The following is a 24,040-nucleotide window of genomic DNA, read 5'->3' as shown; positions in this document are numbered from 1 at the left end:
AGCCTCTTCAGTGATTATCAAAATATGCGGACATTGATTTTTCGTAATGATTTTGGCGTATATAACCAAATTTAAGGATAATGGTGTGTTACGGTGTAAGATCTACCACGGTCACATTGTCAGCTACAGGCAAATCCTGACCCAACGAATACCTTCCTCAATATCCAACTCCGTGGTACTTATGAGGGTGTCGCTGAGTCGGGGCCTCTCGTTGAGTAAGTATTACATCAACACTTCCTTTCCCTCCCAAGTTCCGGTGAAGATGGGCGTGGCCAGGAATAGTAATCCTCATGCTTTTGTGATTTTTATCCTAGATTGAAATCAAGGACCACACCCACCTTGATTTCTGATAGCAATCTGAATAAGGATTTCAAAAGAAAAACATGAGTACCACTAGTGTCCAATCTACGAAGTACACCGTAACTATGCTATGCTATATAACCAAATTTAAGGATAAATATCCAATTCGGTAGGTCACGTGCCCCAGCTGAGCTCCGTGAGTGGAGGCCGATAGCAACTGTGGGGCTGGGTTGGCTTTACGTCGCGTAAAGACAAAAACGAAACCTGTGAACAAGCATTAGACTGGAACTCACCTGGACAGCAAAGGCAGACTTAGAGGTTCAAAGCGGCCATGCCTCCATAAAAAAACGAGCGAAAACTATCTTGGCAACAAATGAGGGCGATAGCTGGACACTGTTAAAGACAGCCCTTTACACCACTCGGGGTGTACAGGACCCATAAGTAAAAAGTAAGTACGTTTTTCTGTGTTGGCCAGATCGGACTTTGGGGGTTAAAAAATAATGACCAAAATACTATTTTTATAATGGACGAGAAAGGTACCATCACCACTAGGTCAATTAATCAGGGTTTTTTCATTAATCATATTAATCAGGGTTTTGTACTGTATAAAACAAAGTCGTCAAGGCAAAGGATGTGGTGTATTCTAGGGAGTAAATGTTATTTAAAGAATCGTGTTATTTTGTAAAGGTCCCCAAATATGCGGAGACTCAAAAGTTCGTGGCAATCGCATACGATCGTATAGATGAGTTATACATAGGGCTACTCCGGTTAACTGGGGCTTGTGGTGTAAGTATAATACAATCTAACGGACTCTTACCTAACTACTTATTGGTAACAGGAGAATCATTCCACGTAAAGTGACACACTTAGTGGAATCGATAATGACCCTGAGTTTAACTAATGAACCTTCACTTTTTGTCAAGTGTGTGCACGAGATAAGGTAATATAGCATTTCGCTTTACATTAGCCCTTTCTTTCGTTACGAAGTGGAATGCATAATCAGGTCCGCTGTCATCATAGTCCACAATAGATAAAATACAATATGGAATTGACTTGAACTCACAAACTTTATTGAGTAGCTTTGATGTTACTAGATTTGAAGCGTTCTGTGCCCACCACTAAGTGGAATTACCAAGCGACTTCAATTGAACTTTATCACTATTAATTATCAATATTAGTCGCTGTTAGTGGTTTAAATGCATATCTGCTACTGACAAGATATAAGGTCGTTGCTCAACAAATGGTGAAATTTATTTCGTAGCAAATAAGTGTTCTGCTACCTCATGTGCATCTGCATTTCAGTACCAATAATGTGAGATTTATTTTATGTACCTAATTAAACCATAAAATTAGGAAATGGTACGAATGTTCCTATAAAAAAAACTCTAAATCTACTCGAATTGGATATTCGTTTCATGGAATAGCACATATGAACTAACTAGTCCTCATGATTGCTTAATCCTTGTGAAGGTGCTGCTCCTTTTCCTTGATAATGGAGAAGTCTAATCGCATCCAAATGATGACCAGCACAAACAATACGTAAAGGAAGCCAACCACCAACAGTGGCTCTTGCAGCATCATTACCCGGCTAAAATTGTACTTCAGGTTGAAGTCGGTGATGTGATTTTCGACGACATTCGTCTTGCTGAACGAGATCACCGGACGCCCGAAGGTGTCCAGATAGGTGTAGTGCAGGGAATCAGCATGGCGAGTAATCGTGTACGGAGCGATCAGCTTAATGTTGGTGGATCCTTCCGGAAGAATGATTTTAGTGGTGACTTCATCAACAACCATATCGTCGAAAACGTGATCAAGGACTCGCATCTTGAGCAGGAAATTGTCCCCGTTCTGGAATAAGTACTCGAAACTGGGCACATTGTAACCTAGGGTGTAGTGAGTTTTCCATCCTCCGAACAGAGGGAAGCGAGGACGCAGATCTAATTCCACTGAATCCTTCAGCACACGCATGGCCGATGTGGAAATGTTACCGTTGGTATCCCGGTAGTAAACTCCGGTGGCGGCCGCTGGTAGTAGGGTTTTGTACGATTTGACGCAGGCCTGGTTCGAGCGAGAATCCTTCTGGTAATCATACCGCGAGAACGAACCCTTCAGTGCAGCACCCGAGTGCACGATGTCGATTGTTTCCTCAACGGCGATGTTGCCCCAGTGTGAGACTTCGATCACACGCTCCAGCTTTGTGACGGTCAGGAACGGTGTGTAGTTTTCAAAGTGTACGGTCAGTGGTTCCGTGGAGAATGCTGAAATAGATTAATACACGTTAGGGCCGATTTCTTCACCTCCGCTTAAGCCTTAAACCAGGTTTAAACGTATGGGTAAGCACCGCTTAAGAGTTAAGCGAAGGTGAAGAAATTGGTCCTTAGAATGTTTTTTATTAGAGAATAGTGTTATGGAAATGCTAATATCATCTTCCAAACTTTGACGTACATGTTCATAAGAGGCAAACGTATAGATTTGAACGGGAATTCCGCGCAGTTGATCCAATTGCGGTACCCCATTCAAGTATCATATCTACTACAGTGGCGGCGAGAAGGAGTAATTGTAATTTTATTGAGTACGGTATCCTGTTGGTTTACGCTTTACGTCAGGGCAATGAAGCGATTAGGAAAATAATTATTCATTTGGAGCAACAAAATTCAAAACTACCCAAAATGTAAAAAAGTAGGTACATAAAAACACATGTAAAACATAACTGATTTAACTTAATTATGGCATGTTTGAAAGCATTCTTTCGATGTTCCTGCTTAACAGCCACCGGTAATGCATTCCGCAACGATGCATCATCTATCAGCAGAATTCTACCGCTGGATGTTGTGTGTCTAGGCACGATAAGACCTGCGGTGCGCTCCAGTTGACCGTGTTGGATGTGATGCATAAGGTAGTTTGGTAGTGATCTTTCATATGCCTGCTTCATGAAGCAACATATTCTGAGTCGATAGTTTGTTGGTAGGTCATGTCCAAGGATGGAGTTACGTTACAAGGAAGCAAGATGGAGTTGCTCGCGGAGAGCCGCTGATAATCCGTGGTAGTAAACTAAGTTGCAATGGGTGAAAAGGGCATCACCATAGCCTGCACCAGTTTGAAACGTGTCGGTAGCGATAGCACAGCTGAAAATCGCCTGAAGGTTCGAAGGGTGTTCTAAACCTTTATCACAAGATCATTCACCTGATGCGTCCAAAATAATTTGCTGTCCATGTGTTTCCAAGATTCGTGACACGGTTGCACAAAGGGATCACAGTGCCGCTGAGTACAATGCTTTGTTGTAGTATTATGGACAGGGATTGAATCCTAAAGAGAAAGAAAAAGTCTCTCACTTATCATCTCTGTATACCTATACGATATGTAGCATACCGCGAGAGACTTTTTTTGGCAAGCTGTCATGATAGAGAACTGATTCGGGAGGCTGAATATGTGTGCTATACATATGATCAAAAACTTCCATTCAATGCTTGGGCTGCGAAATGGTGAGTTGGCATCTGGGAAGGAGCGACCTACACAGCTCTGGTCCTCACAAGTTCCAATCTCACGCTTCCACGGGTCTTCCTATGACAATTGACCGCCAGCTAAGGGTTGCGTACTTAGCTGGTAGTGAAGCCTGGGCCCTCCTTAGCCGTGCGGTAAGACGCGCAGCTACAAAGCAAGACCATGCTGAGGGTGGCTGGGTTCGATTCCCGGTGCCGGTCTAGGCAATTTTCGGATTGGAAATTGTCTCGACTTCCCTGGGCATAAAAGTATCATCGTGCTAGCCTCATGATATACGATTGCAAAAATGGTAACCTGGCTTAGAAACCTCGCAGTTAATAACTGTGGAAGTGCTTAATGAACACTAAGCTGCGAGGCGGCTCTGTCCCAGTGTGGGGATGTAATGCCAATAAGAAGAAGAAGAAGAAGAAGCCTGGGCACTGTTGTCCTTCTGACATCAGCTAGAGTGAGTGGGTGCGACCAACGGGACCATCGTCCCTAACCCCTTAATCCCAAGGCGTTAAGCGACCCGTGCCGAGGGGATGCATGGCCAGGTGGGTGAAATAATAAGCTAGGCCTTTAACGGAGCCTGTGGGGTACCTGGGCACCCTCCACAGTGATTGTCCCTTACCGCGTTATGCTGGGCTCTGGCGTGGTGGACCTCTTTTCCCGAGCAACTCGTGGGACCAAAATGGAAAACCAAGTCAATTCTTCAATTAGTGGTAGTAGTGTAGGCGACAACCCCTTCGCAAGAGTTGGGTTGTTCAGGTCTCCGCCTAGGAGGCCAGAGGCAATAGTCGGCAGCTGTGAAATCTGTGGAGTCGAGGTCTACCCAGACTGAGGCCCAAGAATTCGCGGATTGGGCAAGGTCGAATCGACCGAGGGCGTGCCAGTGAAGACGGTGGTGCCAAAGTCTACCCAGACTGAGGATTAAGTATTCGTGGGGACGTCGGGGGTAACTGCTCCAGCGGAGCAGACACAAAAACGGGGTAGACAGTCTCCAGGGGATGAGCTCCCTGGGGGCCGCTCCAAAACGCGGAGGATTACTACCCCGAACAAGGGTAGTGGGGCTGGGAAGCTGAACCCCGGCCAGGTACCTCCAAAACCGGGGGAGGAAGGACCTGGAAAGATCCTCGAACTAAAGCGGGGCGTCTCGCAAAAGGGCGAGGAAGTACTAGGCGAGACGGTCAAGGTGAGGGCACTCACGACGGAGGTGAATCTAAGGGTTAAAGACCTGGACGAGATCACCGAAGTCGAAGAGCTCGTCACGGCACTGCGGCGACAGTGTGAAATGGAGGCGTCCACCGCAGCCGTTCGGCTACGGAAAGGTTCGGCAGGACGGTATGGACGGGCGATATGGACAACGGAGAAATACCCAGTCCAAGAGTTGGTGTCTTCGACACACGAGGGCTTCGTCATTGCCAAAATCAACGGGGTCTTCTTCTGCAGCTGCTATGCGCCTCCTCGATGGTCGATCGAGCAGTTCGGTCGAATGCTATATTGTTTGACGGCTAACTTGATGGGGCGTAGGCCGGTGGTGATAGCGGGGACTTCAACGCTTGGGCCGTGGAATGGGAAGCCGATCCACGAATCAACGGGGCAGATCCTGCTGGAATCACTGGCCATGTTGGATGTGGACTTGGCTAATGTCGGCACCAAAAGTACCTACAGCTGGAACGGTGCCGAGTCGATTATCGACGTTACGTTCTGGAGCCCTGGCCAAACGAGAAGTTCGAACTGGAGGGTAGATGATGGCTACACTCACAGCGACCACCTGGCGGTTCGCTACAGTATCGTCTATACGACCAGCATTCAGCGGACGGAAGAAGGGGCGAGGCCTAGCACTCGTATGTGGAAGACATCGTACTTTGACAACGCGGTGTTTGAAAAGCGCTCCGCCGCGAGCACAATACTCTCGGTCTGAGCGGTGAGCAGCTGGTAACAGTACTCTCGCGTGCATGCGATGCCACCATGCCTAGGAAAGTTCACCCTAGGAATGGGAGGCCACCGGCTTACTGGTGGACTCAAGCAATTGCGAACCTGCGCCGCGCCTGCCTACGGGCAAGGAGGCGGATGCAGCGAGCACGCACAGAAGAGGAGCGTGTTGAACGACGGGTGGCGTTCGTGGCTGCTAGAGCCGCTCTGAAGACTGAGATTAGATCAAGCAAAAAAGCCTACTTCGAGGGCCTGTGTCAAAGTGCCAACGCGAATCCATGGGGTGACGCCTATATGGTCGTAATGGCCTAGACACGTGGGGCGATGGCCCCTACGGAGCGGTCTCCAGAGATGCTGGAGAGGATCATCGCGGGGCTCTTCCCACGTCACGACCCAAGTCCCTGGCCTCCCTTTGTGGAGCTGCCAGGGGCCAGGGAGGCCGACGAGGGAAGAGTAACTGTGGCGGAACTTGCAGGGATTGCACAGTCCCTTAGTGTAGGTAAGGCGCCAGGACCGGATGGTATTCCGAACCTGGCCATCAAAGCGGCCATTGCTGAGGCTCCCGAGATGTTCAGATCTGTCAAGCAGAGATGCGTGGACGAGGGAGTCTTCCCTGAAGCATGGAAAAGGCAGAGCTTGGTCCTATTGCCAAAGGCGGGAAAACCACCGGGGAATCCGTCGGCATATAGACCAATATGCCAATATGACCAAATTGATACGGTGGGTAAGGTGCTCGAGAAGATCATCCTCAACAGTTTGTTGATACGCACGGAGGGTGCGGATGGTCTATCGAGTAACCAGTTTGGCTTCCGAAAGGGTAAGTCGACCGTAGACGCTATCTTGTCAGGTACCAAATCCGCCGAGATAGCTATCCAGCGTAAGAGGAGGGGAGTTCGCTATTGTGCAGTAGTGACTCTCGACGTGAGGAATGCTTTCAATAGTGCCAGTTGGGCAGCTATTGCAGATGCGCTCCTGCGTCTTGGAATTCCCGAGTACCTGTACAAGATTCTCGGAAGCTACTTCCAGAATCGAGTACTTATATACGACACGGAGGCGAGTCGGAAGTGCGTTGACATAACCTCAGGGGTTCCGCAAGGTTCCATACTGGGTCCGGTATTATGGAACGTCATGTACGACGATGTCTTGAGGTTGAAGTTCCCGATGGGCGTGGTAATCGTCGGCTTCTCTGACGATATTACGCTGGAGGTCTACGGCGAATCGATCGAAGAGGTGGAGTTGACTGCAGCCCACTCGATCGCAATTGTGGAGCAGTGGATGAGTTCCAGGAAGTTAGAACTGGCTCACCACAAGACTGAGGTGGTTGTTGTTAACAACCGAAAGTCGGAGCAACAAGCGGTGATAAAGGCAGACAACTGCACGGTCACCTCTAAACGCTCCATCACACTCTTGGGGGTAATGATCGACGATAAGCTCACCTTTGGTAGCCACGTCAATTACGCCTGCAAGCGTGCCTCCACAGGTACGTAGCATTGTCCCGGATGATGTCCAATAGCTCTGCGATTTATGCCAGCAAGCGCAAACTTCTGGCTAGCGTTGCTCTGTCCGTACTGAGGTATGGGGGCCAGCTTGAGGCCCGGCCCTGCGTTATCACTGCTACAGAACGAAGTTAGAAAGTACGTATAGGCTCATGTCCCTCAAGAGTTGCGAGCGCGTACCGTACCGTGTCGCACGATGCACTATGCGTCATCACCGGTATGATGCCTATTGACATCGTTATCGGTGAAGACATAGAGTGCTTCGAAATGCGCGGCACGAGAGGCATCCGTAGGACTGTCAGGTTGGCCTCAACGGTCAAATGGCAGCGTGCGTGGGACAGTTCCACTAAGGGTAGATGGACACATAGGTTGAATAAAATAAAAAATAAAAAATACCGGAGATAGGTACGTGGGTCAAGAGGCGTCATGGGGAAATCACTTTCCACCTGACCCAGGTCCTTACAGGCCATGGTTGCTTCAGACAGTACCTAAACCGGTCGGACCTAGTCCGGAGGATGTGTAAAGATGAAGTTGGCTGGAACGCCGTTTTATCGGCTATCGTCCAAATCGTCTCGGAGCTACACAGAAGGTGGCGCGTGGACTCGAGGAATGGCTAGTTCGGGCGCAAATAAGAGGTGGTCCAAGGGTTCGGAGTCGGCTTCATGGGTCATACCGGTGGCCTGTGGTCGAACTCGATCCTTTTATCGAACAAGCGGCCGCGTGAAGAACAACATGGTATCGTCGCTTTCGTGGCGTCGGTCATCCGGGCGGGTCCCTAGCCCGAGGACGGAAAGGGGTCCTCGTCAAGGCTGGGGCAGATTCCCCCCCCCCCCATTGCTTAGGAAGAAAAAAACACACACACATACATACGCACATACAGACATCACCTCGATTCGTCAAACTGAGTCGATCGGTATATAACACTATGGGTCTCCGGGCCTTCTATCAAAAGTTGTTTTTTTAGTAGTCCTATAGCCTTTCGGTACAACTTTGTTGTACGGGAAAGGGAACATGTTTCGCTATTCTGAGAAACACCAACTTTGAGAATAATATCTCGAAGTTGGATCCCAGTTCGAAACCCTTTTGGAAATTAACGAAAATTCTTAAAAAACCTCAAAAGCCAATTCCAGCGCTTAAAAGGGAATTAAAATTTTATTAACAAATGTCGAAAAGGCTCAAAAACTTGCTCAGCAGATCGAGAGTGCCCATAATTTTAGTCTAGGTCTCACTAGTCCAATTGGTCGGGGTTCAGCCAAACCGCACCAAGCGGCTTTTTGACTGACTTATGATATTTTGTTCGTACAAGGACAACGGAAATAATTTCATATCAATTTAAGCATACATTTGCAGTAGGATATCTCCAGCTATGGGGTTGAGGGATATTCGATGCGATTTGCGATCAATTAAATCTGCTAGATGAAAGTTTAAGCAGAAAAATCGGTAATTTTTCGATGGCGCTTGGTGTGATTTGGTTGAACACCGACCAATTGAGGATCAGGTTACACGGAGCTTCGAAGACATTCTCAACCAAGATAATGTTTTTGACCCTTCGTTGGGAATTAATTTGGATGAAGTGAGATCTATTACTAGAAAATTTAAAAATATGAAAGCCCCGGTGACGATGGTTTTTTTTTCTTTTTATTTTTTATTTTTTTATTTTTGTCTTTATTAATGAGGTTTTCGGCCCTTGACCGGTTCACCTCAGGGTGATGATGGTATTTTCTACATACTTATCAAAAAACTTCCTGAGAGCTCTTTATCTTTTCTGGTTAATTTATTTAACAAATGTTTTGAATTGGCATACTTTCCAGATAAATGGAAAAACGCCAAAGTTGTTCCAATTTTGAAGCCGGACAAAAATCCAGATGAAGCTTCTAGTTATCGCCCAATCAGTTTGCTTTCTTCAATAAGCAAACTGTTTGAAAAGATTATTTTAAATAGAATGGTGGTTCATATTAATGACAAGACGAGCTCGGTGGTCTAGTGGCTACCGCTTCTGCCTTATAAGCAGGAGGTCGTGGGTTCAATTCCAGGCTCGTCCCTTTCCTACTTTGTATTTCTATCTTAATCCTTTCTGTGTTTCACGTTATACCAAAACGAATCCTACTGTTATAACCTTCCACACAATCCCAAAACCTCCCGTGGCACCTATGAGAGGTCGTAGAGTTCTCTGCATCTTTCTTAAGTAGGTGTCCAACAAACCATCCTTCCCCTTCCTCAGCATTCGCAAGGACGTGGCCAGGACAGATCTCGACTATTGGAGAGAACATTGCTTCCATCTAAGAGTTAGTGATTAGTCCCAAATCAGTATCTGTGGTAACGGATGAAAGTAATGCTACTCTCATACAATAGTCTTGGCTTGTACCACCTACGAATTTGTGCGAACTGCTAAATGCTAATGCTAATGCTAATGGTGGTTCATATTAATGACAATTCTATTTTTGCTGATGAGCCATTTGGTTTTCGCCATGGGCATTCAACCACTCATCAGTTATTAAGAGTAACGAATTTAATTCGGCTCAACAAATCTGAAGGATATTCGACTGGAGTTGCTCTTCTTGATATAGAGAAAGCATTTGACAGTGTTTGGCATGAAGGTTTGATTGCAAAATTGATGAATTTTAATTTTCCTCTGTACCTACATCATTAAACTGATCCAAAATTATTTATCAGATCGCTCACTTCAGGTAAACTATCAGAATTCTAAACCTGATAGATTACCTGTAAGGGCTGGTGTCCCCCAAGGCAGCATACTGCGGCCCATTTTGTATAACATTTTTACTTCTGACTTACCTGATTTACCACCAAGGTGTCAAATAATTTTGTTTGCAGATGACCCGAGCCTTTCAGCCAAAGGGCGAAGCCTTCGTATTAGTTGTAGTAGATTTCAAAAAAGTTTGGATATTTTTTCCACTTACTTGCGAAAATGGAAAATTTCCCCGAATGCTTCCAACTCAGCTTATAATTTTTCCACATAAGCCGAGAGCTTCTTATTTGAAACCTTCTAGCAGACATATTGTCACTATGAATGGGGTTTCAATTAATTGGTCTAGCGAAGCTAAATATTTGGAACTTCTGCTAGATCAAAAATTAACTTTTAAAAATCACATTGAAGGCCTTCAAGCCAAATGTAACAAAAATATTACGTGTCTATATCCACTTATAAACAGAAAATCAAAACTTTGTCTTAAGAACAAACTTTTGATTTACAAACAAATTTTAGACCTGCCATATTGTATGCTGTGCCAATATGGACTAGTTGTTGCAATACCAGAAAGAAGGCACTTCAGAGGATTCAAAATAAAATTCTGAAAATGATTCTGAAGTTGCCTCCGTGGTATAGTACCAGTGAACTTCATAGAATTTCTAATATTGAGACATTGCAACAAATGTCCACCAAAATAATTCCAATTTCAGACAAAAATCGTTGCAATCTTCTATTGCAACGATTAAGTCCTTGTACCCTTAGTAGAAAATAGGTTAAGTTTAGTTTAAGTTGAAAACATTGTAATTCCTACATGGTTCAATTCAACCAGAGGAAAAATCCTAACTGCCAGAGGCAATTGAAATGTATTAATAATAACTAAAAGCGTAACATAGCAAATAAGGATGATAGTGTTAAGAAAACACGGAACACCTAGTCTAAGAGATGAATGCATGTATTAGATAATTAGCAAATAAAATTAGTTAAAAAAAAGTTGGTGCTTATTTTGTACTAATACAAGAATACTAATACAAAAAAAAACAGATGAACTCCAATAAGAGTTGGATCTCTTTTGATCTTCAAAGCAATCTTCTCTGCTTCTAATTGAATAAATTGATTCAATGGTCGACACGTGGAACAAAGCTTCTAGCGCTTTGTTTGGCGTGCTTCTTATTGTACCCATTTTTGAAAGAGTATTAGGTATCTGTTTAAATTGGGCTTAATAAATTAAATCAATGATAAGAATTAAAATACATTACTTAAAAAGAGGTAACTTGTGACTTTTTTTTCCTGATTTTTTGTAAAATTTCAAGAAATTCCCGTCATGGACTTTCAATTCCCGCTTATCTCGAATTCCTAACAACCTTGAACTTACCAGCAACATTATCGTAGGGTCCATAGGTGATTGTGGTGTCGGAATGAACCGCTGGCTTGAACTGCGTGTAGCTTTCGACGTTCCGAGAGCTCAGATGCACGGTAGTCTTCTGAGTTACCGTTTTGAATGGAGAGTAGAAGTAAACGTTTCCGAAGTACTGCACCAGCTGTCGTTCAGTTTGGCCGATCGCTGTAGGGTACGGGGTCAGCGACTTTGTGAAAACGGTATCAATGTAAACAACGGCCGAGTTCGCTCCTCCAGCCGGCAAAGTCATCGAAAACGTAACTCCCTTGGGTGAGGCTGTTTCGGTCAATTTGAGGTCCTTTTTCGAGGAATCCTTGGCGGTGACGTACGCCAGCCGGTCCCGTTCTTCCGCGGGAACCATGAACAGATAGCTGGTGATAGGTTTTTTCGCCTTGTGCTCCAGAGTAATTTTGTAGCTGATTTTCACCAACTGCGATGTGAGATCGATCGTGCGGTCAACATTTTTGTTTTCGATTTCCACGTCGATGGCCGACTGGGCGCACAAAATAATCCCGGCAAACACTGCCAGGGACAATATTTTTCGATTCATGTTGATTTTCGATACGAAAATCTCACTTTTGATATCGATTACAGAGAAAAGCCGCAAATATCCAGCTTTTTCACAGCCACTAAGCACAAAAAAAATTAGACGAAACCCGCAACGAAAAGGACACGCACACAGAATGCATCAGTTTTGACAGGTGCATCTGGAATGACGTGTATCATGTCGACTTGGAAGAATCGACTTGAGTGATGTGAAAACGTAAAGGGTCAAAGCATCATTTTTGGCCGATTCATCGTAACCTCGTACCCAGAGATGCCAGATTTGAAGACATGTCTTCAATTTGAAGACATTTGAATCTCTGTGAAGACATTTATTTCTTGAAGACATTTTGAAGACTTTTCAAAATATTTGAAGACTTATCTACTTATCTGAAGACACTTGAAGACAATCAATAAGCCATCAAATAGAAAATGCTATTGTATTACTATTCTGCGACCTTTATATGTAAATTAGGTATATGAATATTACAAAAGTTATAATAGTCTTTGTCTCGGGCTTAGAATCTCAAACATAAAATACATTCACACTAGCCGGTTGATGACTGCAACGCATTTTAAACCCTCATACGCACTTAACTTTGAGCTGTGCGCTGGTGGAAAAATCCTGATGGCAGCATTCGTTTGAATTTTTCTTGGCGGCGACGGCGTTTTGACGTGTCTGTAAAAAGGTATTTCGATCATTACATCGGAACGCAATGACCTATCTAATTTTCGGCAAACATAGACTGAATTTTTCTATGACTAGATTTAATCTATTCAACCGTTGAGCTAGAACCAGTTTTTTTTTTTCAAAATTCCTTCTGAATGGCATATGCATACCATCACCCCACATTCCTCTAAATATCCGTTGGGTAACTCTTTGATTTTCCTGTGGATTTTTAAAAGAATTTTCAGTGAAAATTCTTCCTGAATTTTATAAGGAAAATTTCCTATGTGGAATTTCTTGTCTAAATTGTCTAATTCAGTTAAAATTATCGAGGAAATTCATAATAATTTCCGTTAAGAAGAAATGAAGGAAATACTCCAAATATTAAACGGGAAATTCTTCTTAATTTCCACAAGTTCTATTGAGCTGCCACAAAAATCACTTTTAATTTCCACAGGAAATTTGCCTCAATTAATTCCCATATAGAAAATTCTTACGGATGTCGACAAGAAATTGAAATTGTTTAGTGAAATATCTTTGGAATTCTTCCAGTGTTTTGTCTGAGAATTCCTCTATGAATTTGTCCAAAAAATCGTTCTAGTATTGTTTCTGAAATTCCTCCTAAATTTGCTTCACGAATTCGTCCGGAAGTTTCAGAAATTTCTCCAAAAATCCGCCAGGAATACCTTTGGAATTTCTTCTAGGAGTTCCTCCGTAAGGTCGTCCGAGAATTCCAGCGAAAGTACATCCAAGAATTCCTTCGGAAGATCCTCCTGAACTACTCCGGTAGTTCCTTCACGAATTCCTCCAGCAGTTCCTCCGGAAGTTCTTCCAGAAATTCTTCCAAAAGTTCCCCCAGAATTTTCGAAAATTCCCGCTTAAGCTCCTCCAGTGATCCCTCCGGAAGTTTCCCCATAAATCCCTTTGGAAGTTTTTCCACGAATTCGTCTGAAAGATTCTCCAAGAATGTTGCCGAAAGATTCTCCAAGAATGCCTCCGAAGGTATACTATGGAATTTCTCTGGTATTTCCTCCAGGGTTTATTTCTAAAATTTCTGCAGCAATATCACAAGAAGCTCCTCCAAGAATTCATCCAGAGCTACTTCCAAGAATTCCTCCGGAAGTTTCTTTAGCAATTTCGTCAGGAATTCCACCGGAAATTTCTTCAGTAATTCCTCAGGAATATCCTTCAGAAATTTCTCCAGAAAATTTCTCCGGAATTCATCCTGAAGTTCCTATAGGAATTCCTTCTTAAGTTTCTCCAAGAATTCCTTCTGCAAATCCTCCAGCAATTCTTCCGGAAGTTCCTTCCGAAATTTTTCCAGATGTTTCTTCAGTAAATCCTTTGGGTGTTCGAATAGGAATTCTTCGGGAAATTTCGTATGGATGTTTTTCAAGTTTTTCACGGTAAATTTTGAATCCTTACAGGGTATTCTTTAAAAATAAATTTGTAAGTATTTCACATGGAAATTCAGTTAAAAAATCCGGTGGAATTTTAACTAGACTCAGTATAAAATCTAAGGGAAACTCGTTATACCCTATCTCGTGAAAAATTTATTGAATATTCTCTTGAATTCTATCAATTTGAATGTTAAAAAAATAAACATTATTCCACATCAATAAAACAAGGACATGATTGAATTTACAAACCTATTGGGTTTTAAAATTTATCGCTGATAATCATAATTTTTATATTGAAGACATTTGAAGACATATTTAAACGACTGTGAAGACATTTGAAAATATTCTCTGGCATCCCTGCTCGTACCACGATGCATCGTACCTTTTATAACAATCTTGAGCATCATTAACCGCCGCGCCGCAATCATCATCTGTCAAACCTGTCAAGCCAACCGAGGGAAGCCGAGCGGATTTTCCTTCTTTTCTCCGCTGAACGTGGATCAGTGCGGCACGCATTCGTTGCCCTTTCCGATAAAAGTGCAGTTTTTGTGCTAATTTTGCTGTGAATAATCATGACTGAAACGTTGCAACTCCGCGGCCAACTGGTCGGTCATTCCGGATGGGTTACCCAGATTGCCACCAATCCGAAGTACCCGGATATGATCCTGTCTTCGTCGCGTGGTAAGTGTTCAAGAACAAGTTCAAAATGGCGTTTGTTCTTTGTAATTTTTGACCATTTAAAGTGTTTTTGATTAACTTCAGTTAATCTAGTATTTGTTATATGTATTTAATTTGATTATCAATGAAAAAACGTAGTTTTAGATTCATTTATTTCTCAATACCATGTCAAAACATTACCACGTTGTCCATCAATTCTAACCTCACTTTTCTTGTCTTCCTAAATCCAGACAAAACCCTGATCGTATGGAAGTTGACCCGCGACGATGCCAGTTACGGCATTCCCCAGAAGCGTCTGTATGGTCACTCGCACTTCATCAGCGACGTCGTCCTGTCGTCCGACGGTAACTACGCCCTGTCCGGCTCGTGGGACAAGACCTTGCGTCTGTGGGATTTGGCTGCTGGCAAGTCCACCCGTCGGTTTGAAGACCATACCAAGGTGTGAAAGTTTGTGAATAATTGTGGTTGCCCCTGATCGAGGGCGGATTTGACTTAGGAGGACAAGCGAATGGCTTCTCGGAATCCTGAACGGACAAGTCGTTTGTTCCGGTTTCGAGAGGTCAATCCTTGGTATGGAACGAGGGTGCGATCCCCGTGATCGGAATCCTCGTTGGCAGGGATTGAGCTTAGCATTTATGCGCCTATGCGAGGCAGAAGAAACACATTTCAGTCTAGTTTACGGGCCTATGCGAGGCAGAAGATAGTTCTTTTGTGGAAGTGTTCGGTCGGTCGGTCGTGAATAGGTATTGTGTTTCAAACTAGTGAATAAGCTAATGTACGGTTGCAGCATCATGTCCCGGTAAATCATTCAGCGGGTTTCTGTGATTAATTTTTATTCATATTTTTATTGCATATTTACAAAAGATTTAGTGTCCCAACAGCCACATGTTTGATTTTTTTTGTTGATTAGTCCTTTGATTTTTGTTTTTCATTATACTTTTACATTAATTCTTTGCTTATGGCCAATTTCTTCACCTCCGCTTAAGCGGTGCTAACCCATACGCTTTAACCTGGAGACATTTTCTTTTATCACAAAAAATAGAGTGAAAAACGTAAATCGACATTTTATAACCACACTTTTAATCGCCATATTGCGTACAATTTCCTTGTAAATAATGTTTCATGCTATGTAAAACTCCGTTCTTGATATTTCATGAGAAGCACATTTATTGCTATTTTGAGTGAACGTCTCATGAACCATTTGCACCATAGAGGTTCTTTGTTTACCGCCCTTATTAGGCCGTTCATTTTCAATTGTTTAATTAGAAATTCAGGCTTCAAGTTATTTTAAAATGTGTGTTCTTACTAGGTTTTCAATACTGTAGAACTGCTCTGACTAACTCACGTTGAGCAAACTGCTTAAAAGCCACACGTTTTGCCAGTAATGGGAGTAAACGACTAGATTTTTGTTTTAGCTGAAATTTCGTAGAATTTGTATAGTTTTTCAATTAATCGAAATTTGCTGAAATAATAATAAAACTATTTCCGTATACTTGTCATAAGACGAGTTTGTACAGTCCCATTTAATCTTCTTCTTATTGGCATTACATCCCCACACTGGGACAGAGCCGCCTCGCAGCTTAGGGCCGATGCCCACGTAGCGTTTTTTCAACGCTGCGTGCACGTGGCGTTGAAAAAACGCAGGTTTGCATCGGTGCGGTGACGCTGCGGTACCGCTTTTTCCTGAAGCACATCTGCGTCCTTTTAACGCCGTGTGCACGCAGCGTTGAAAAGACGCTACGTGGACATCGGGCCTTAGTGTTCATTAAGCACTTCCACAGTTATTAACTGCGAGGTTTCTAAGCCAAGTTACCATTTTTGCATTCGTATATCATGAGGCTAACACGATGATACTTTTATGCCCAGGGAAGTCGAGACAATTTCCAATCCGAAAATTGCATAGACCGGCACCGGGAATCGAACCCAGCCACCCTCAGCATGGTCTTGCTTTGTAGCCGCGCTTCTTACCGCACGGCTAAGGAGGGCCCCAGTCCCATTTAATTCCACCACTTAATTGTACCTTGACAGATACGCATTTCGACCTCAACAGTAAGGTCGTCTTCAGTGTCTCGTACTTGACTTAAGTGGTGGAATTAAATGGGACTGTACCAACTCGTCTAGTCGTCTTATGACAAGTGAAGACATTCCACTAAAAAGCTCAAAATAATTTTCTTATTTCCGTATAGCAATGACATGTTCTTGGCAACAAAATAAGATTCTACTTTGATCAACGAATCAAACTAGACCTAGGCTGTGAACCATTCCACCGATTCGTTTAACTTTTAGTTATAATTTGACAGTTCGATGATTATTTTCCCATCGTGGTTAAAATTTTACCCCGCAGCCGACCCATTTGAGTTTTTGTTGATAATTATTTGGAACAAAATGGATTTGGCGTCAATTTTCTTGCGAACAAAGTTTAACTGTCAAATCTAACCATGCTCCCGCAGGGTTATTTTTAACCACGGAGAAATAACCATCGAACTGTCAAATTTTAACTAAAAGTTAAACGAATCGGTGAAACGGTTCACAGTCTTAGAAAGCAAGAATCTCATTTTACTCGGTTCAGCATTGTTAACTTTTGGGTCTTAATCATATGTTGCTCGAGATATCTTCGTTTAAACGGGCTTGCTGGTCATATTGCTAACGCTTTTGTTTACGCAGGAGTTTGTGGGTTCAATCCTAGTCACGTTACATTCTCCTATTTGATATCTTTCCCACTATATTCTAGCAACCACTAGTACCTACTGGAAATTCCGTTTCCTTATGTTAGAATTGTAAATGAACGGAGAAAGCTCGTTTTCTGCATCAAATTGGAAAGATTTTAAATTTTTAGCTTACGTTGATAATCAAAGTTTCAATAAAACTGTTTCCGAGTCGATATAGATAATAGATCTCAAAAATCGAAGGAAATTAGTTAACGTCAAAACACATAATCTTCCTCAGCACATTGGCAACCCACTGCCCAGAAGAACCTCTGTCATAAAACCTATCCCCAATTTTATGCAGTAGGTATCCGATTTAAAGGTATATAAAAATAGGTCAATTTCTACGTAGAGGACAGCACATGAGGACAGACTGACATGTGCTTAATTCGTCACAGAAAAAATCCGCTGTATCATTTACCGTGAGATGTTCTTTAATCGTTATTATAGTAATGTAACAGAGTGAGAACAAATAAGAATCAACAGCATAAAAAGTGGCACAATCCCAGCTCCATGTCGGATCGATCAATTAATGTTCGATATGGTGTTCATTTTAGAGCGTGCTAGAGCAAAGTCTCGATCGTCGTTTTTTGCTAATCAACACATCTTGTGTTTTTCGGTGTCCGATGGTTCAGATACAAAATCAGTTAAAAAAAACTGATTCTTATTTGTACTTCACTGCAGAATATTTTCCAAGTTCGTACTAGTATCAGCATTAACTTACTCTCGTTCTTCTCACCATTACGCAGGATGTCCTGTCGGTTGCCTTCTCCGTCGACAACCGTCAAATCGTGTCCGGATCCCGTGACAAGACCATCAAGCTGTGGAACACGTTGGCCGAGTGCAAGTACACGATCCAGGAAGATGGACACAGCGATTGGGTTTCGTGCGTCCGCTTCTCGCCGAACCACTCGAACCCGATCATCGTGTCGGCCGGTTGGGATCGCACCGTTAAGGTCTGGAATCTGGCCAACTGCAAGCTGAAGATCGACCACCTGGGACACAACGGTTACCTGAACTCGGTGTCCGTCTCGCCCGACGGTTCCCTGTGCACGTCCGGAGGCAAGGACTGCAAGGCCTTCCTGTGGGACTTGAACGATGGCAAGCATCTGCACACCCTGGAGCACAACGAGGTCATCAACGCCCTGTGCTTCTCCCCGAACCGTTACTGGCTGTGTGTTGCCTATGGTCCGTCGATCAAGATTTGGGATCTGGCCTGCAAGACCATGGTTGAAGAGCTGAAACCATCGAAGGCCGATCCCCCGCAGTGCTTGTCGCTGGCATGGTCCACCGATGGACAGACGCTGTACGCCGGCTACTCCGATAACATCATCCGTGTCTGGCAAGTGTCAGTTTCGGCCCGTTAAATCTACAGCGGAGCTGAAAGATTTTTTTACCGTGTAAGAAACAATTCCATAAAACCGTGTAGGACACATTAAATCAACTACACATCAGTTTCTGTGTAAAGATCATTTCTATCCGAATTCTTTCGCATAATTAAGCATATTCTGCTTCTCGTATGACGTGATGCGTTTCGAACTCTCTGGAACTTATTCAAAACGATTCTTCTATGATTTTCCCTTTCAAATTTGAATGATAATCATAGGGTCTGGTCGGGGGTGGTTAAGGGTAAACTGGGCATCATAGAAAGTGCTGCAGTTTGTCACGTAGCTATCAAGACACTGCACTGTTCAATGCAAGTGTGTCGATGTTGTCCGTTATTGAAGCATGTAAAATTATTGGTCATGACCGTTCTTAGCAATGCGGTAAGATGCTCGGCTACAAAGCAAAACCATGATGAAGGTGGCTGGGATCGATTCCCAGAAATGTTTTGGATATTGGCAACTAGGTTTAGGGCCAATTTCTTCACTTTCGCTTAACTCTTAAGCGGTGCTTACCCATACGTTTAAAGGCTCCCCCAGACCTAAGCGATTTCATCGCCGCGACGGCGGCAACTAGTCGCCGCTATTCTATCGTTGGGTCGCTGCAGGCAATGTTCTATTTACGCTTCCATACCAACGGCGACAAAATCGCTGTCGCCAAGCGATAGAATCGCGTCGCGACTGTCGCATCGCATGTGTTTGGGGGAACCTTAAACCTGGTTTAGCGCCTAAGTGGAGGTGAAGAAATTGGCCCTTAGTATTCCGTGTATAGTAGAAAATCGGAAATTTGTTTTCAATAAAATGAAATATCTGCAGTTATCAGACGTCGCAACTCATTTCTGATTAGTGCGCATGATAGTACATCCATGCGTGCATGATGCGCACTACTAATGAAATATTTCAAATTGTCGCGACTCACGTCGCAGCGCGAGTGCTCAATCGCGCGGTCCGGTTTGGTGCCGGCCCGACAATAAACCGAGTATGGGGGAGGTTCCTTCATCAGTACTGCCACCTGGAAAAGTTTAGAGAAAAGAGTAGTAGAACCATGGAAATTTGACATGGCATTGGAAATTAAAATTGAAATGTCTCTAGATCGTTTAGAAATTTTTTTGTCAAACAATTTTTAGTTCGTGGGGTTACAAATTCAACAATCTTAAGCATTAACTGCTTATTCGAAAAAAAATTTTAAAATCGAGATATCATGTCTATTTTGTGTGCTTTTAGAATTCTAACCCCGTAAACCAAGATTTTTTTGAGAAATCTCGCTTAACTTTTCAAAAGGTCCTAAGTAACATTTTTTTCATGATTTAATCTGAATAATGCAATCAACGTATTTCATGTTAATCTCTTGATTGCAATACTCAAATTAAATCATGAAAAAAATGTTACTTAGGACCTTTTGAAAAGTTAAGAGAATGTCCTTAATTTTTGTTTCATAACAAAAATATACTTCATTTCCTATCCAGTTTTCCGCGAGCGGTAATAAGCCATTTTATAGAAAGCTCAAATGACAGGAGACCAAATACTAATATTTACATTTTACAAGGAACATTTGCGAAAATGAAATGAAATGATGATGATGATCAGGGCTGTCAGATGATTTTTTCGTAAATCTGTATTGGCATGCGAAAAAAATCTGTATTGTCTGTATTTGGAGGAAAATATATTTTTTTAAATAAATTATGCAAAATAGCGTTTTTGATGATTTCAATGGTATGTACTTAGATAACATTCTCATTGAATTCTTTAAAACCAGCTAAACAAAATTGGAAATCCCAGAAATCCGTTGAAATATTTTGTTCCCCCCTGCTCCTTGCAATGATGTAGAAGCATCACACCACTTGAATTTCTCTTGGTTGTTATGATTGTCACATTAAAAATTTAATCTTTTCCGAAATTCATGTCGTTTTTTGAATTCCGCATCTCAATTATTATTCGATTTCTGTAAAAACTTTATCATGATTCTACAAGTGATGTTTTTGCTAGCTTTTTCAATACCGAAATTCGGAAACAATTTATGTCAATTTCTAAATAACGATTACTAAATTCGATTGCGCAACAATTGCTATATTTTGTTATTTATGCATACCCAATCAACTGATGCTCAAAATTGCTCATGATACAGGTAGGAATAAATTTCTTATGTATTCCATTATAATTATGAAAGAAGAATGTATCACAATGGCAGTATAATTTTCCAAGGTAACTGTGAAAAATCTTGAATTGTCTGATAAAAAAAAAATGACTTTTGTATCTATCAGTCAATTCGATATACATGGACTGATATGGTAACGGAATATACTCAAGAAACATTTAACTAGCTCAAAAGCTCAAATATCCGAAACTTGTTTAAAACATATTTGGTGCTCTTTTGAGACCCAATCAATTTCATTAGAAATAATAGTACTTTATCTGAAACTCAACTGAGTTTTCCAAGTACGCAGAAAGCAGTCACAACTCAATGTGTTATTATTACTATTAATTTATTAATCTTAATTATGGTTTATGTGTAACAGTGAAATGGTGCTGGGTTTGAATTATGGAAAGACAATATCCAATAGATTTGAAAGCATTGAAGTAGACTTTATATGAAGCAATACGAAGAGTCACCAAAATATTTATTAATCAAAGCAATCGTGGCGATTCGTTAGTCAAATACGTGTGGTGAACCATCGCAGACAGTAAATAGTGATAGTTTTCCAGCAAACCCTGATAGCCTACTCTCACAATGAGCTCCACAGTTTAGACTTCATGATTTGATTTAGAATTTTAAAATATTTAATTAAATCTCGTATGTATTTTTTTTAAGGACGATAACATTTAAAATAACAAAAAAGTAGAAGGTTGTATCAGATACACGACCGCAAAATCAACGTAGAATTACGTATTAGAGTGCAGCGACTCAGAACAGTAGGTTTCTGGCCTTTAATCACTTTTCGAATTTGGTTTTAAACATTTACTAATTCACGCGACTAAAAGCCGAAATGAAGGCAATTAACTATGTATAACAAGTTTTCAACAATGCCTGACAAAATTCAATTTTTCAATAGTTTTGCACCTTTATTCAATTGTTTTTAATAGTTGTACAAAAATTTTTTCAAAGAGTTTGTCGATCGATTGATACAAAAATCATCAAAGTCGGTTGAAAGATGGCTGAGCTATTAGCCCATACTTCCTGACCACTTTTCGTGACGGTCTCAAATTTGATTCTGCAGAATGACCCCCTTATGTTTTCCCGAAGGACGTATTCTACGTAAAAAATCTGTATAAATCTGTACTATATTTGAAAAATCTGTATAAAATCTGTAATCTGTATCATGTCTGTATTGACGTTAAAAAATCTGTAAAATACAGATAAATCTGTATATATGGCAGCCCTGATGATGATGACGAAATGATGATGGTTTACATGCAAATTTACCAAAACAAAGACCGAGGTGTCCACTCAAAATTTCGATCAGCTGTTCGAATCTGTCTCATAAAATGGCTTATGGCCGCCAGCTTGCCTGCGGGTTAGTCTCTGATTTGACATTTCTGGAGGTCAACTGCACCCACCGCTCCGAACATTCTGATAAAAAAAATTTCACTCAATTAATAGACCAGTGCATGATGACGTAGGTTGACAGTTCACAGAGCTATTTTACCAGGACTTAGTCTCCGGCGAAGCTTCCGATAAAATTGTTTCGTCATTTTATTCGCACCTAGATGTCCTTTGCGATTGATTTCATGCTGAATACAAAGAATATCACTGAAATATTCGGATCACAGCAGTTTTTAACTAAAAATATGAATTTTAATTTCCCCCTCATCGATTTTTCTTCTAACACCTTGTAAACAAGCTCTGTGAACTGTCAAAATAAGTGAGGTTAAGTTAGAGTTTGCATTGGTCTATATCCAGTTTTAACTTTATTCCGGAAAGACAATACAACACGGTTAGAAAAAAGTACCTAATTTTAGGTACTTTTTTTCTCTTGCATCTCCCTCACTCTTCCTTTTGTTGTCATAAAATGAAGAGCAAAACCACTCAACAAGGGCATTAAAGTGTGGGAATCCAACGTTGAGTAATCTCATGTTTACAAAAGATGAGTGAAATTTACCTAACTTTTGGTTAGTTTCTATTTAAAATTAAGTATATTTTACTTAATATTGAGTGAATTTTATTTAATTTCAAGAAAAAATTACTTAATTTTGGGTTCCCACACTGAACCCCCGATTTGAGTGAAAAGTACCTAAAATTAATACTTTTTTTCTAACCGTGAAAGCTTCCATCGAACACTGATCCACCAGGAATCCCGAGCAAAGTCTGAAAAAAATAATGAGAGCCTATAAAAGATATTTTAGTTACTAGATAAAGATTGTCGCTGTCGTCGCTGTCCGGAACATCTTTTGCTGGCGAGGATAGGGGAGCTAAATGTCAAAGAAGGAAAATCCATACGATTTGACAGGTATGTACCACACATGTTTCGGACAGCAGAACAAAGGGAACAGTAGCGACAATCTTTATCTAGTAACTAAAATATCTTTTGAGCCTATAGAAAACATATTTCGATAACAATATCAAATTGAAATCATAATTTGTTTTCAAATATGAACCATCATGATTGATTACACATTTTGATCTCATTTTGCTATAGATTTCTAAATTGTATGATCTGACATCAAACTGTGTACTTAATTGTTATCGGAACCAATATCAAATTTAGTTTTCGATTTGCTAATTTAAGTAATTATATTCGGCGATTTCACAACATCAAAACGAGTTATCGTTTTGCTCTCAAGCTTTGCTCGGGATTCCATCACAACTTCCTACAGTAACTCCATCATCCATCTGAAACTTCTCCAGAAATTCAACCACAAATTCTTGGAAAAACTTCTAGCAGAATTTTTAGTGAATTTCCTAAAGAAGTTCTTGGAGACAATAGTGAAAGAATCTGCGGTAGAAATCTTGAAGGAATCCCAGGTGAAACTCTTCGGCGGAGTCCAGGTGTCCTTGGCGGAATTCCTGGACGAACCCCTGAAGGAAGTTTTGGAGGAATCATTGCTGGAATTCCTAAAGGAAACCTTGGTAGACTTCCTATAGGAATCCCTGGTAAAAAGGAATCCTTGGTGGAACTCCTGGAGGAATCCTTGGTAGAACTCCTGGAGAAATCCCTGATGAATCTCCTAGAGGTATTCCAGGAAGAATGCCTGGTGGAACTTCTGGAGGAGTCCTTGGTGGAACTTTAGGAGGAATCCCTGGTAGAACTTCTGGAGGAATCCTTAATGGAACTCCTGGAGGAATCCGTGGTTGAACTTCTGCAGGAATTCATGTTGGAACTTTTGAGGAATTCCTGGTATGTACAACTTTTAAA

The 24,040-nt window shown here is 41.8% G+C and overlaps 2 protein-coding genes across 2 annotated transcripts; one reads left to right on the top strand and one right to left on the bottom strand.

Moving 5' to 3' along the window:
* Window positions 1-1,348: 1,348 nt before the first annotated feature.
* On the bottom strand, window positions 1,349-12,027 carry LOC134212053 (dolichyl-diphosphooligosaccharide--protein glycosyltransferase subunit 1). Its single transcript, XM_062689557.1, has 2 exons — window positions 11,291-12,027; window positions 1,349-2,558 (listed from the first exon to the last, which is right to left on the bottom strand). The coding sequence occupies exons 1-2, from the start codon at window positions 11,862-11,864 to the stop codon at window positions 1,756-1,758; spliced, it is 1,377 nt and encodes a 458-aa protein (XP_062545541.1). The 5' UTR covers window positions 11,865-12,027; the 3' UTR covers window positions 1,349-1,755.
* A 2,368-nt stretch (window positions 12,028-14,395) lies between these two features.
* LOC134212052 (small ribosomal subunit protein RACK1) lies at window positions 14,396-18,761 on the top strand. The gene is made up of 3 exons (XM_062689556.1): window positions 14,396-14,605; window positions 14,833-15,041; window positions 18,057-18,761. Exons 1-3 carry the CDS (start codon window positions 14,497-14,499, stop codon window positions 18,672-18,674), a joined length of 936 nt encoding a protein of 311 aa, XP_062545540.1. The 5' UTR covers window positions 14,396-14,496; the 3' UTR covers window positions 18,675-18,761.
* Window positions 18,762-24,040: the final 5,279 nt, after the last annotated feature.

Source organism: Armigeres subalbatus, chromosome 2, assembly GCF_024139115.2.
Source record: "Armigeres subalbatus isolate Guangzhou_Male chromosome 2, GZ_Asu_2, whole genome shotgun sequence".
NCBI lineage: Eukaryota > Metazoa > Arthropoda > Insecta > Diptera > Culicidae > Armigeres > Armigeres subalbatus.
Note: the sequence above shows the minus strand (reverse complement) of the source record. Positions and strands in the feature narration are given on the sequence as shown.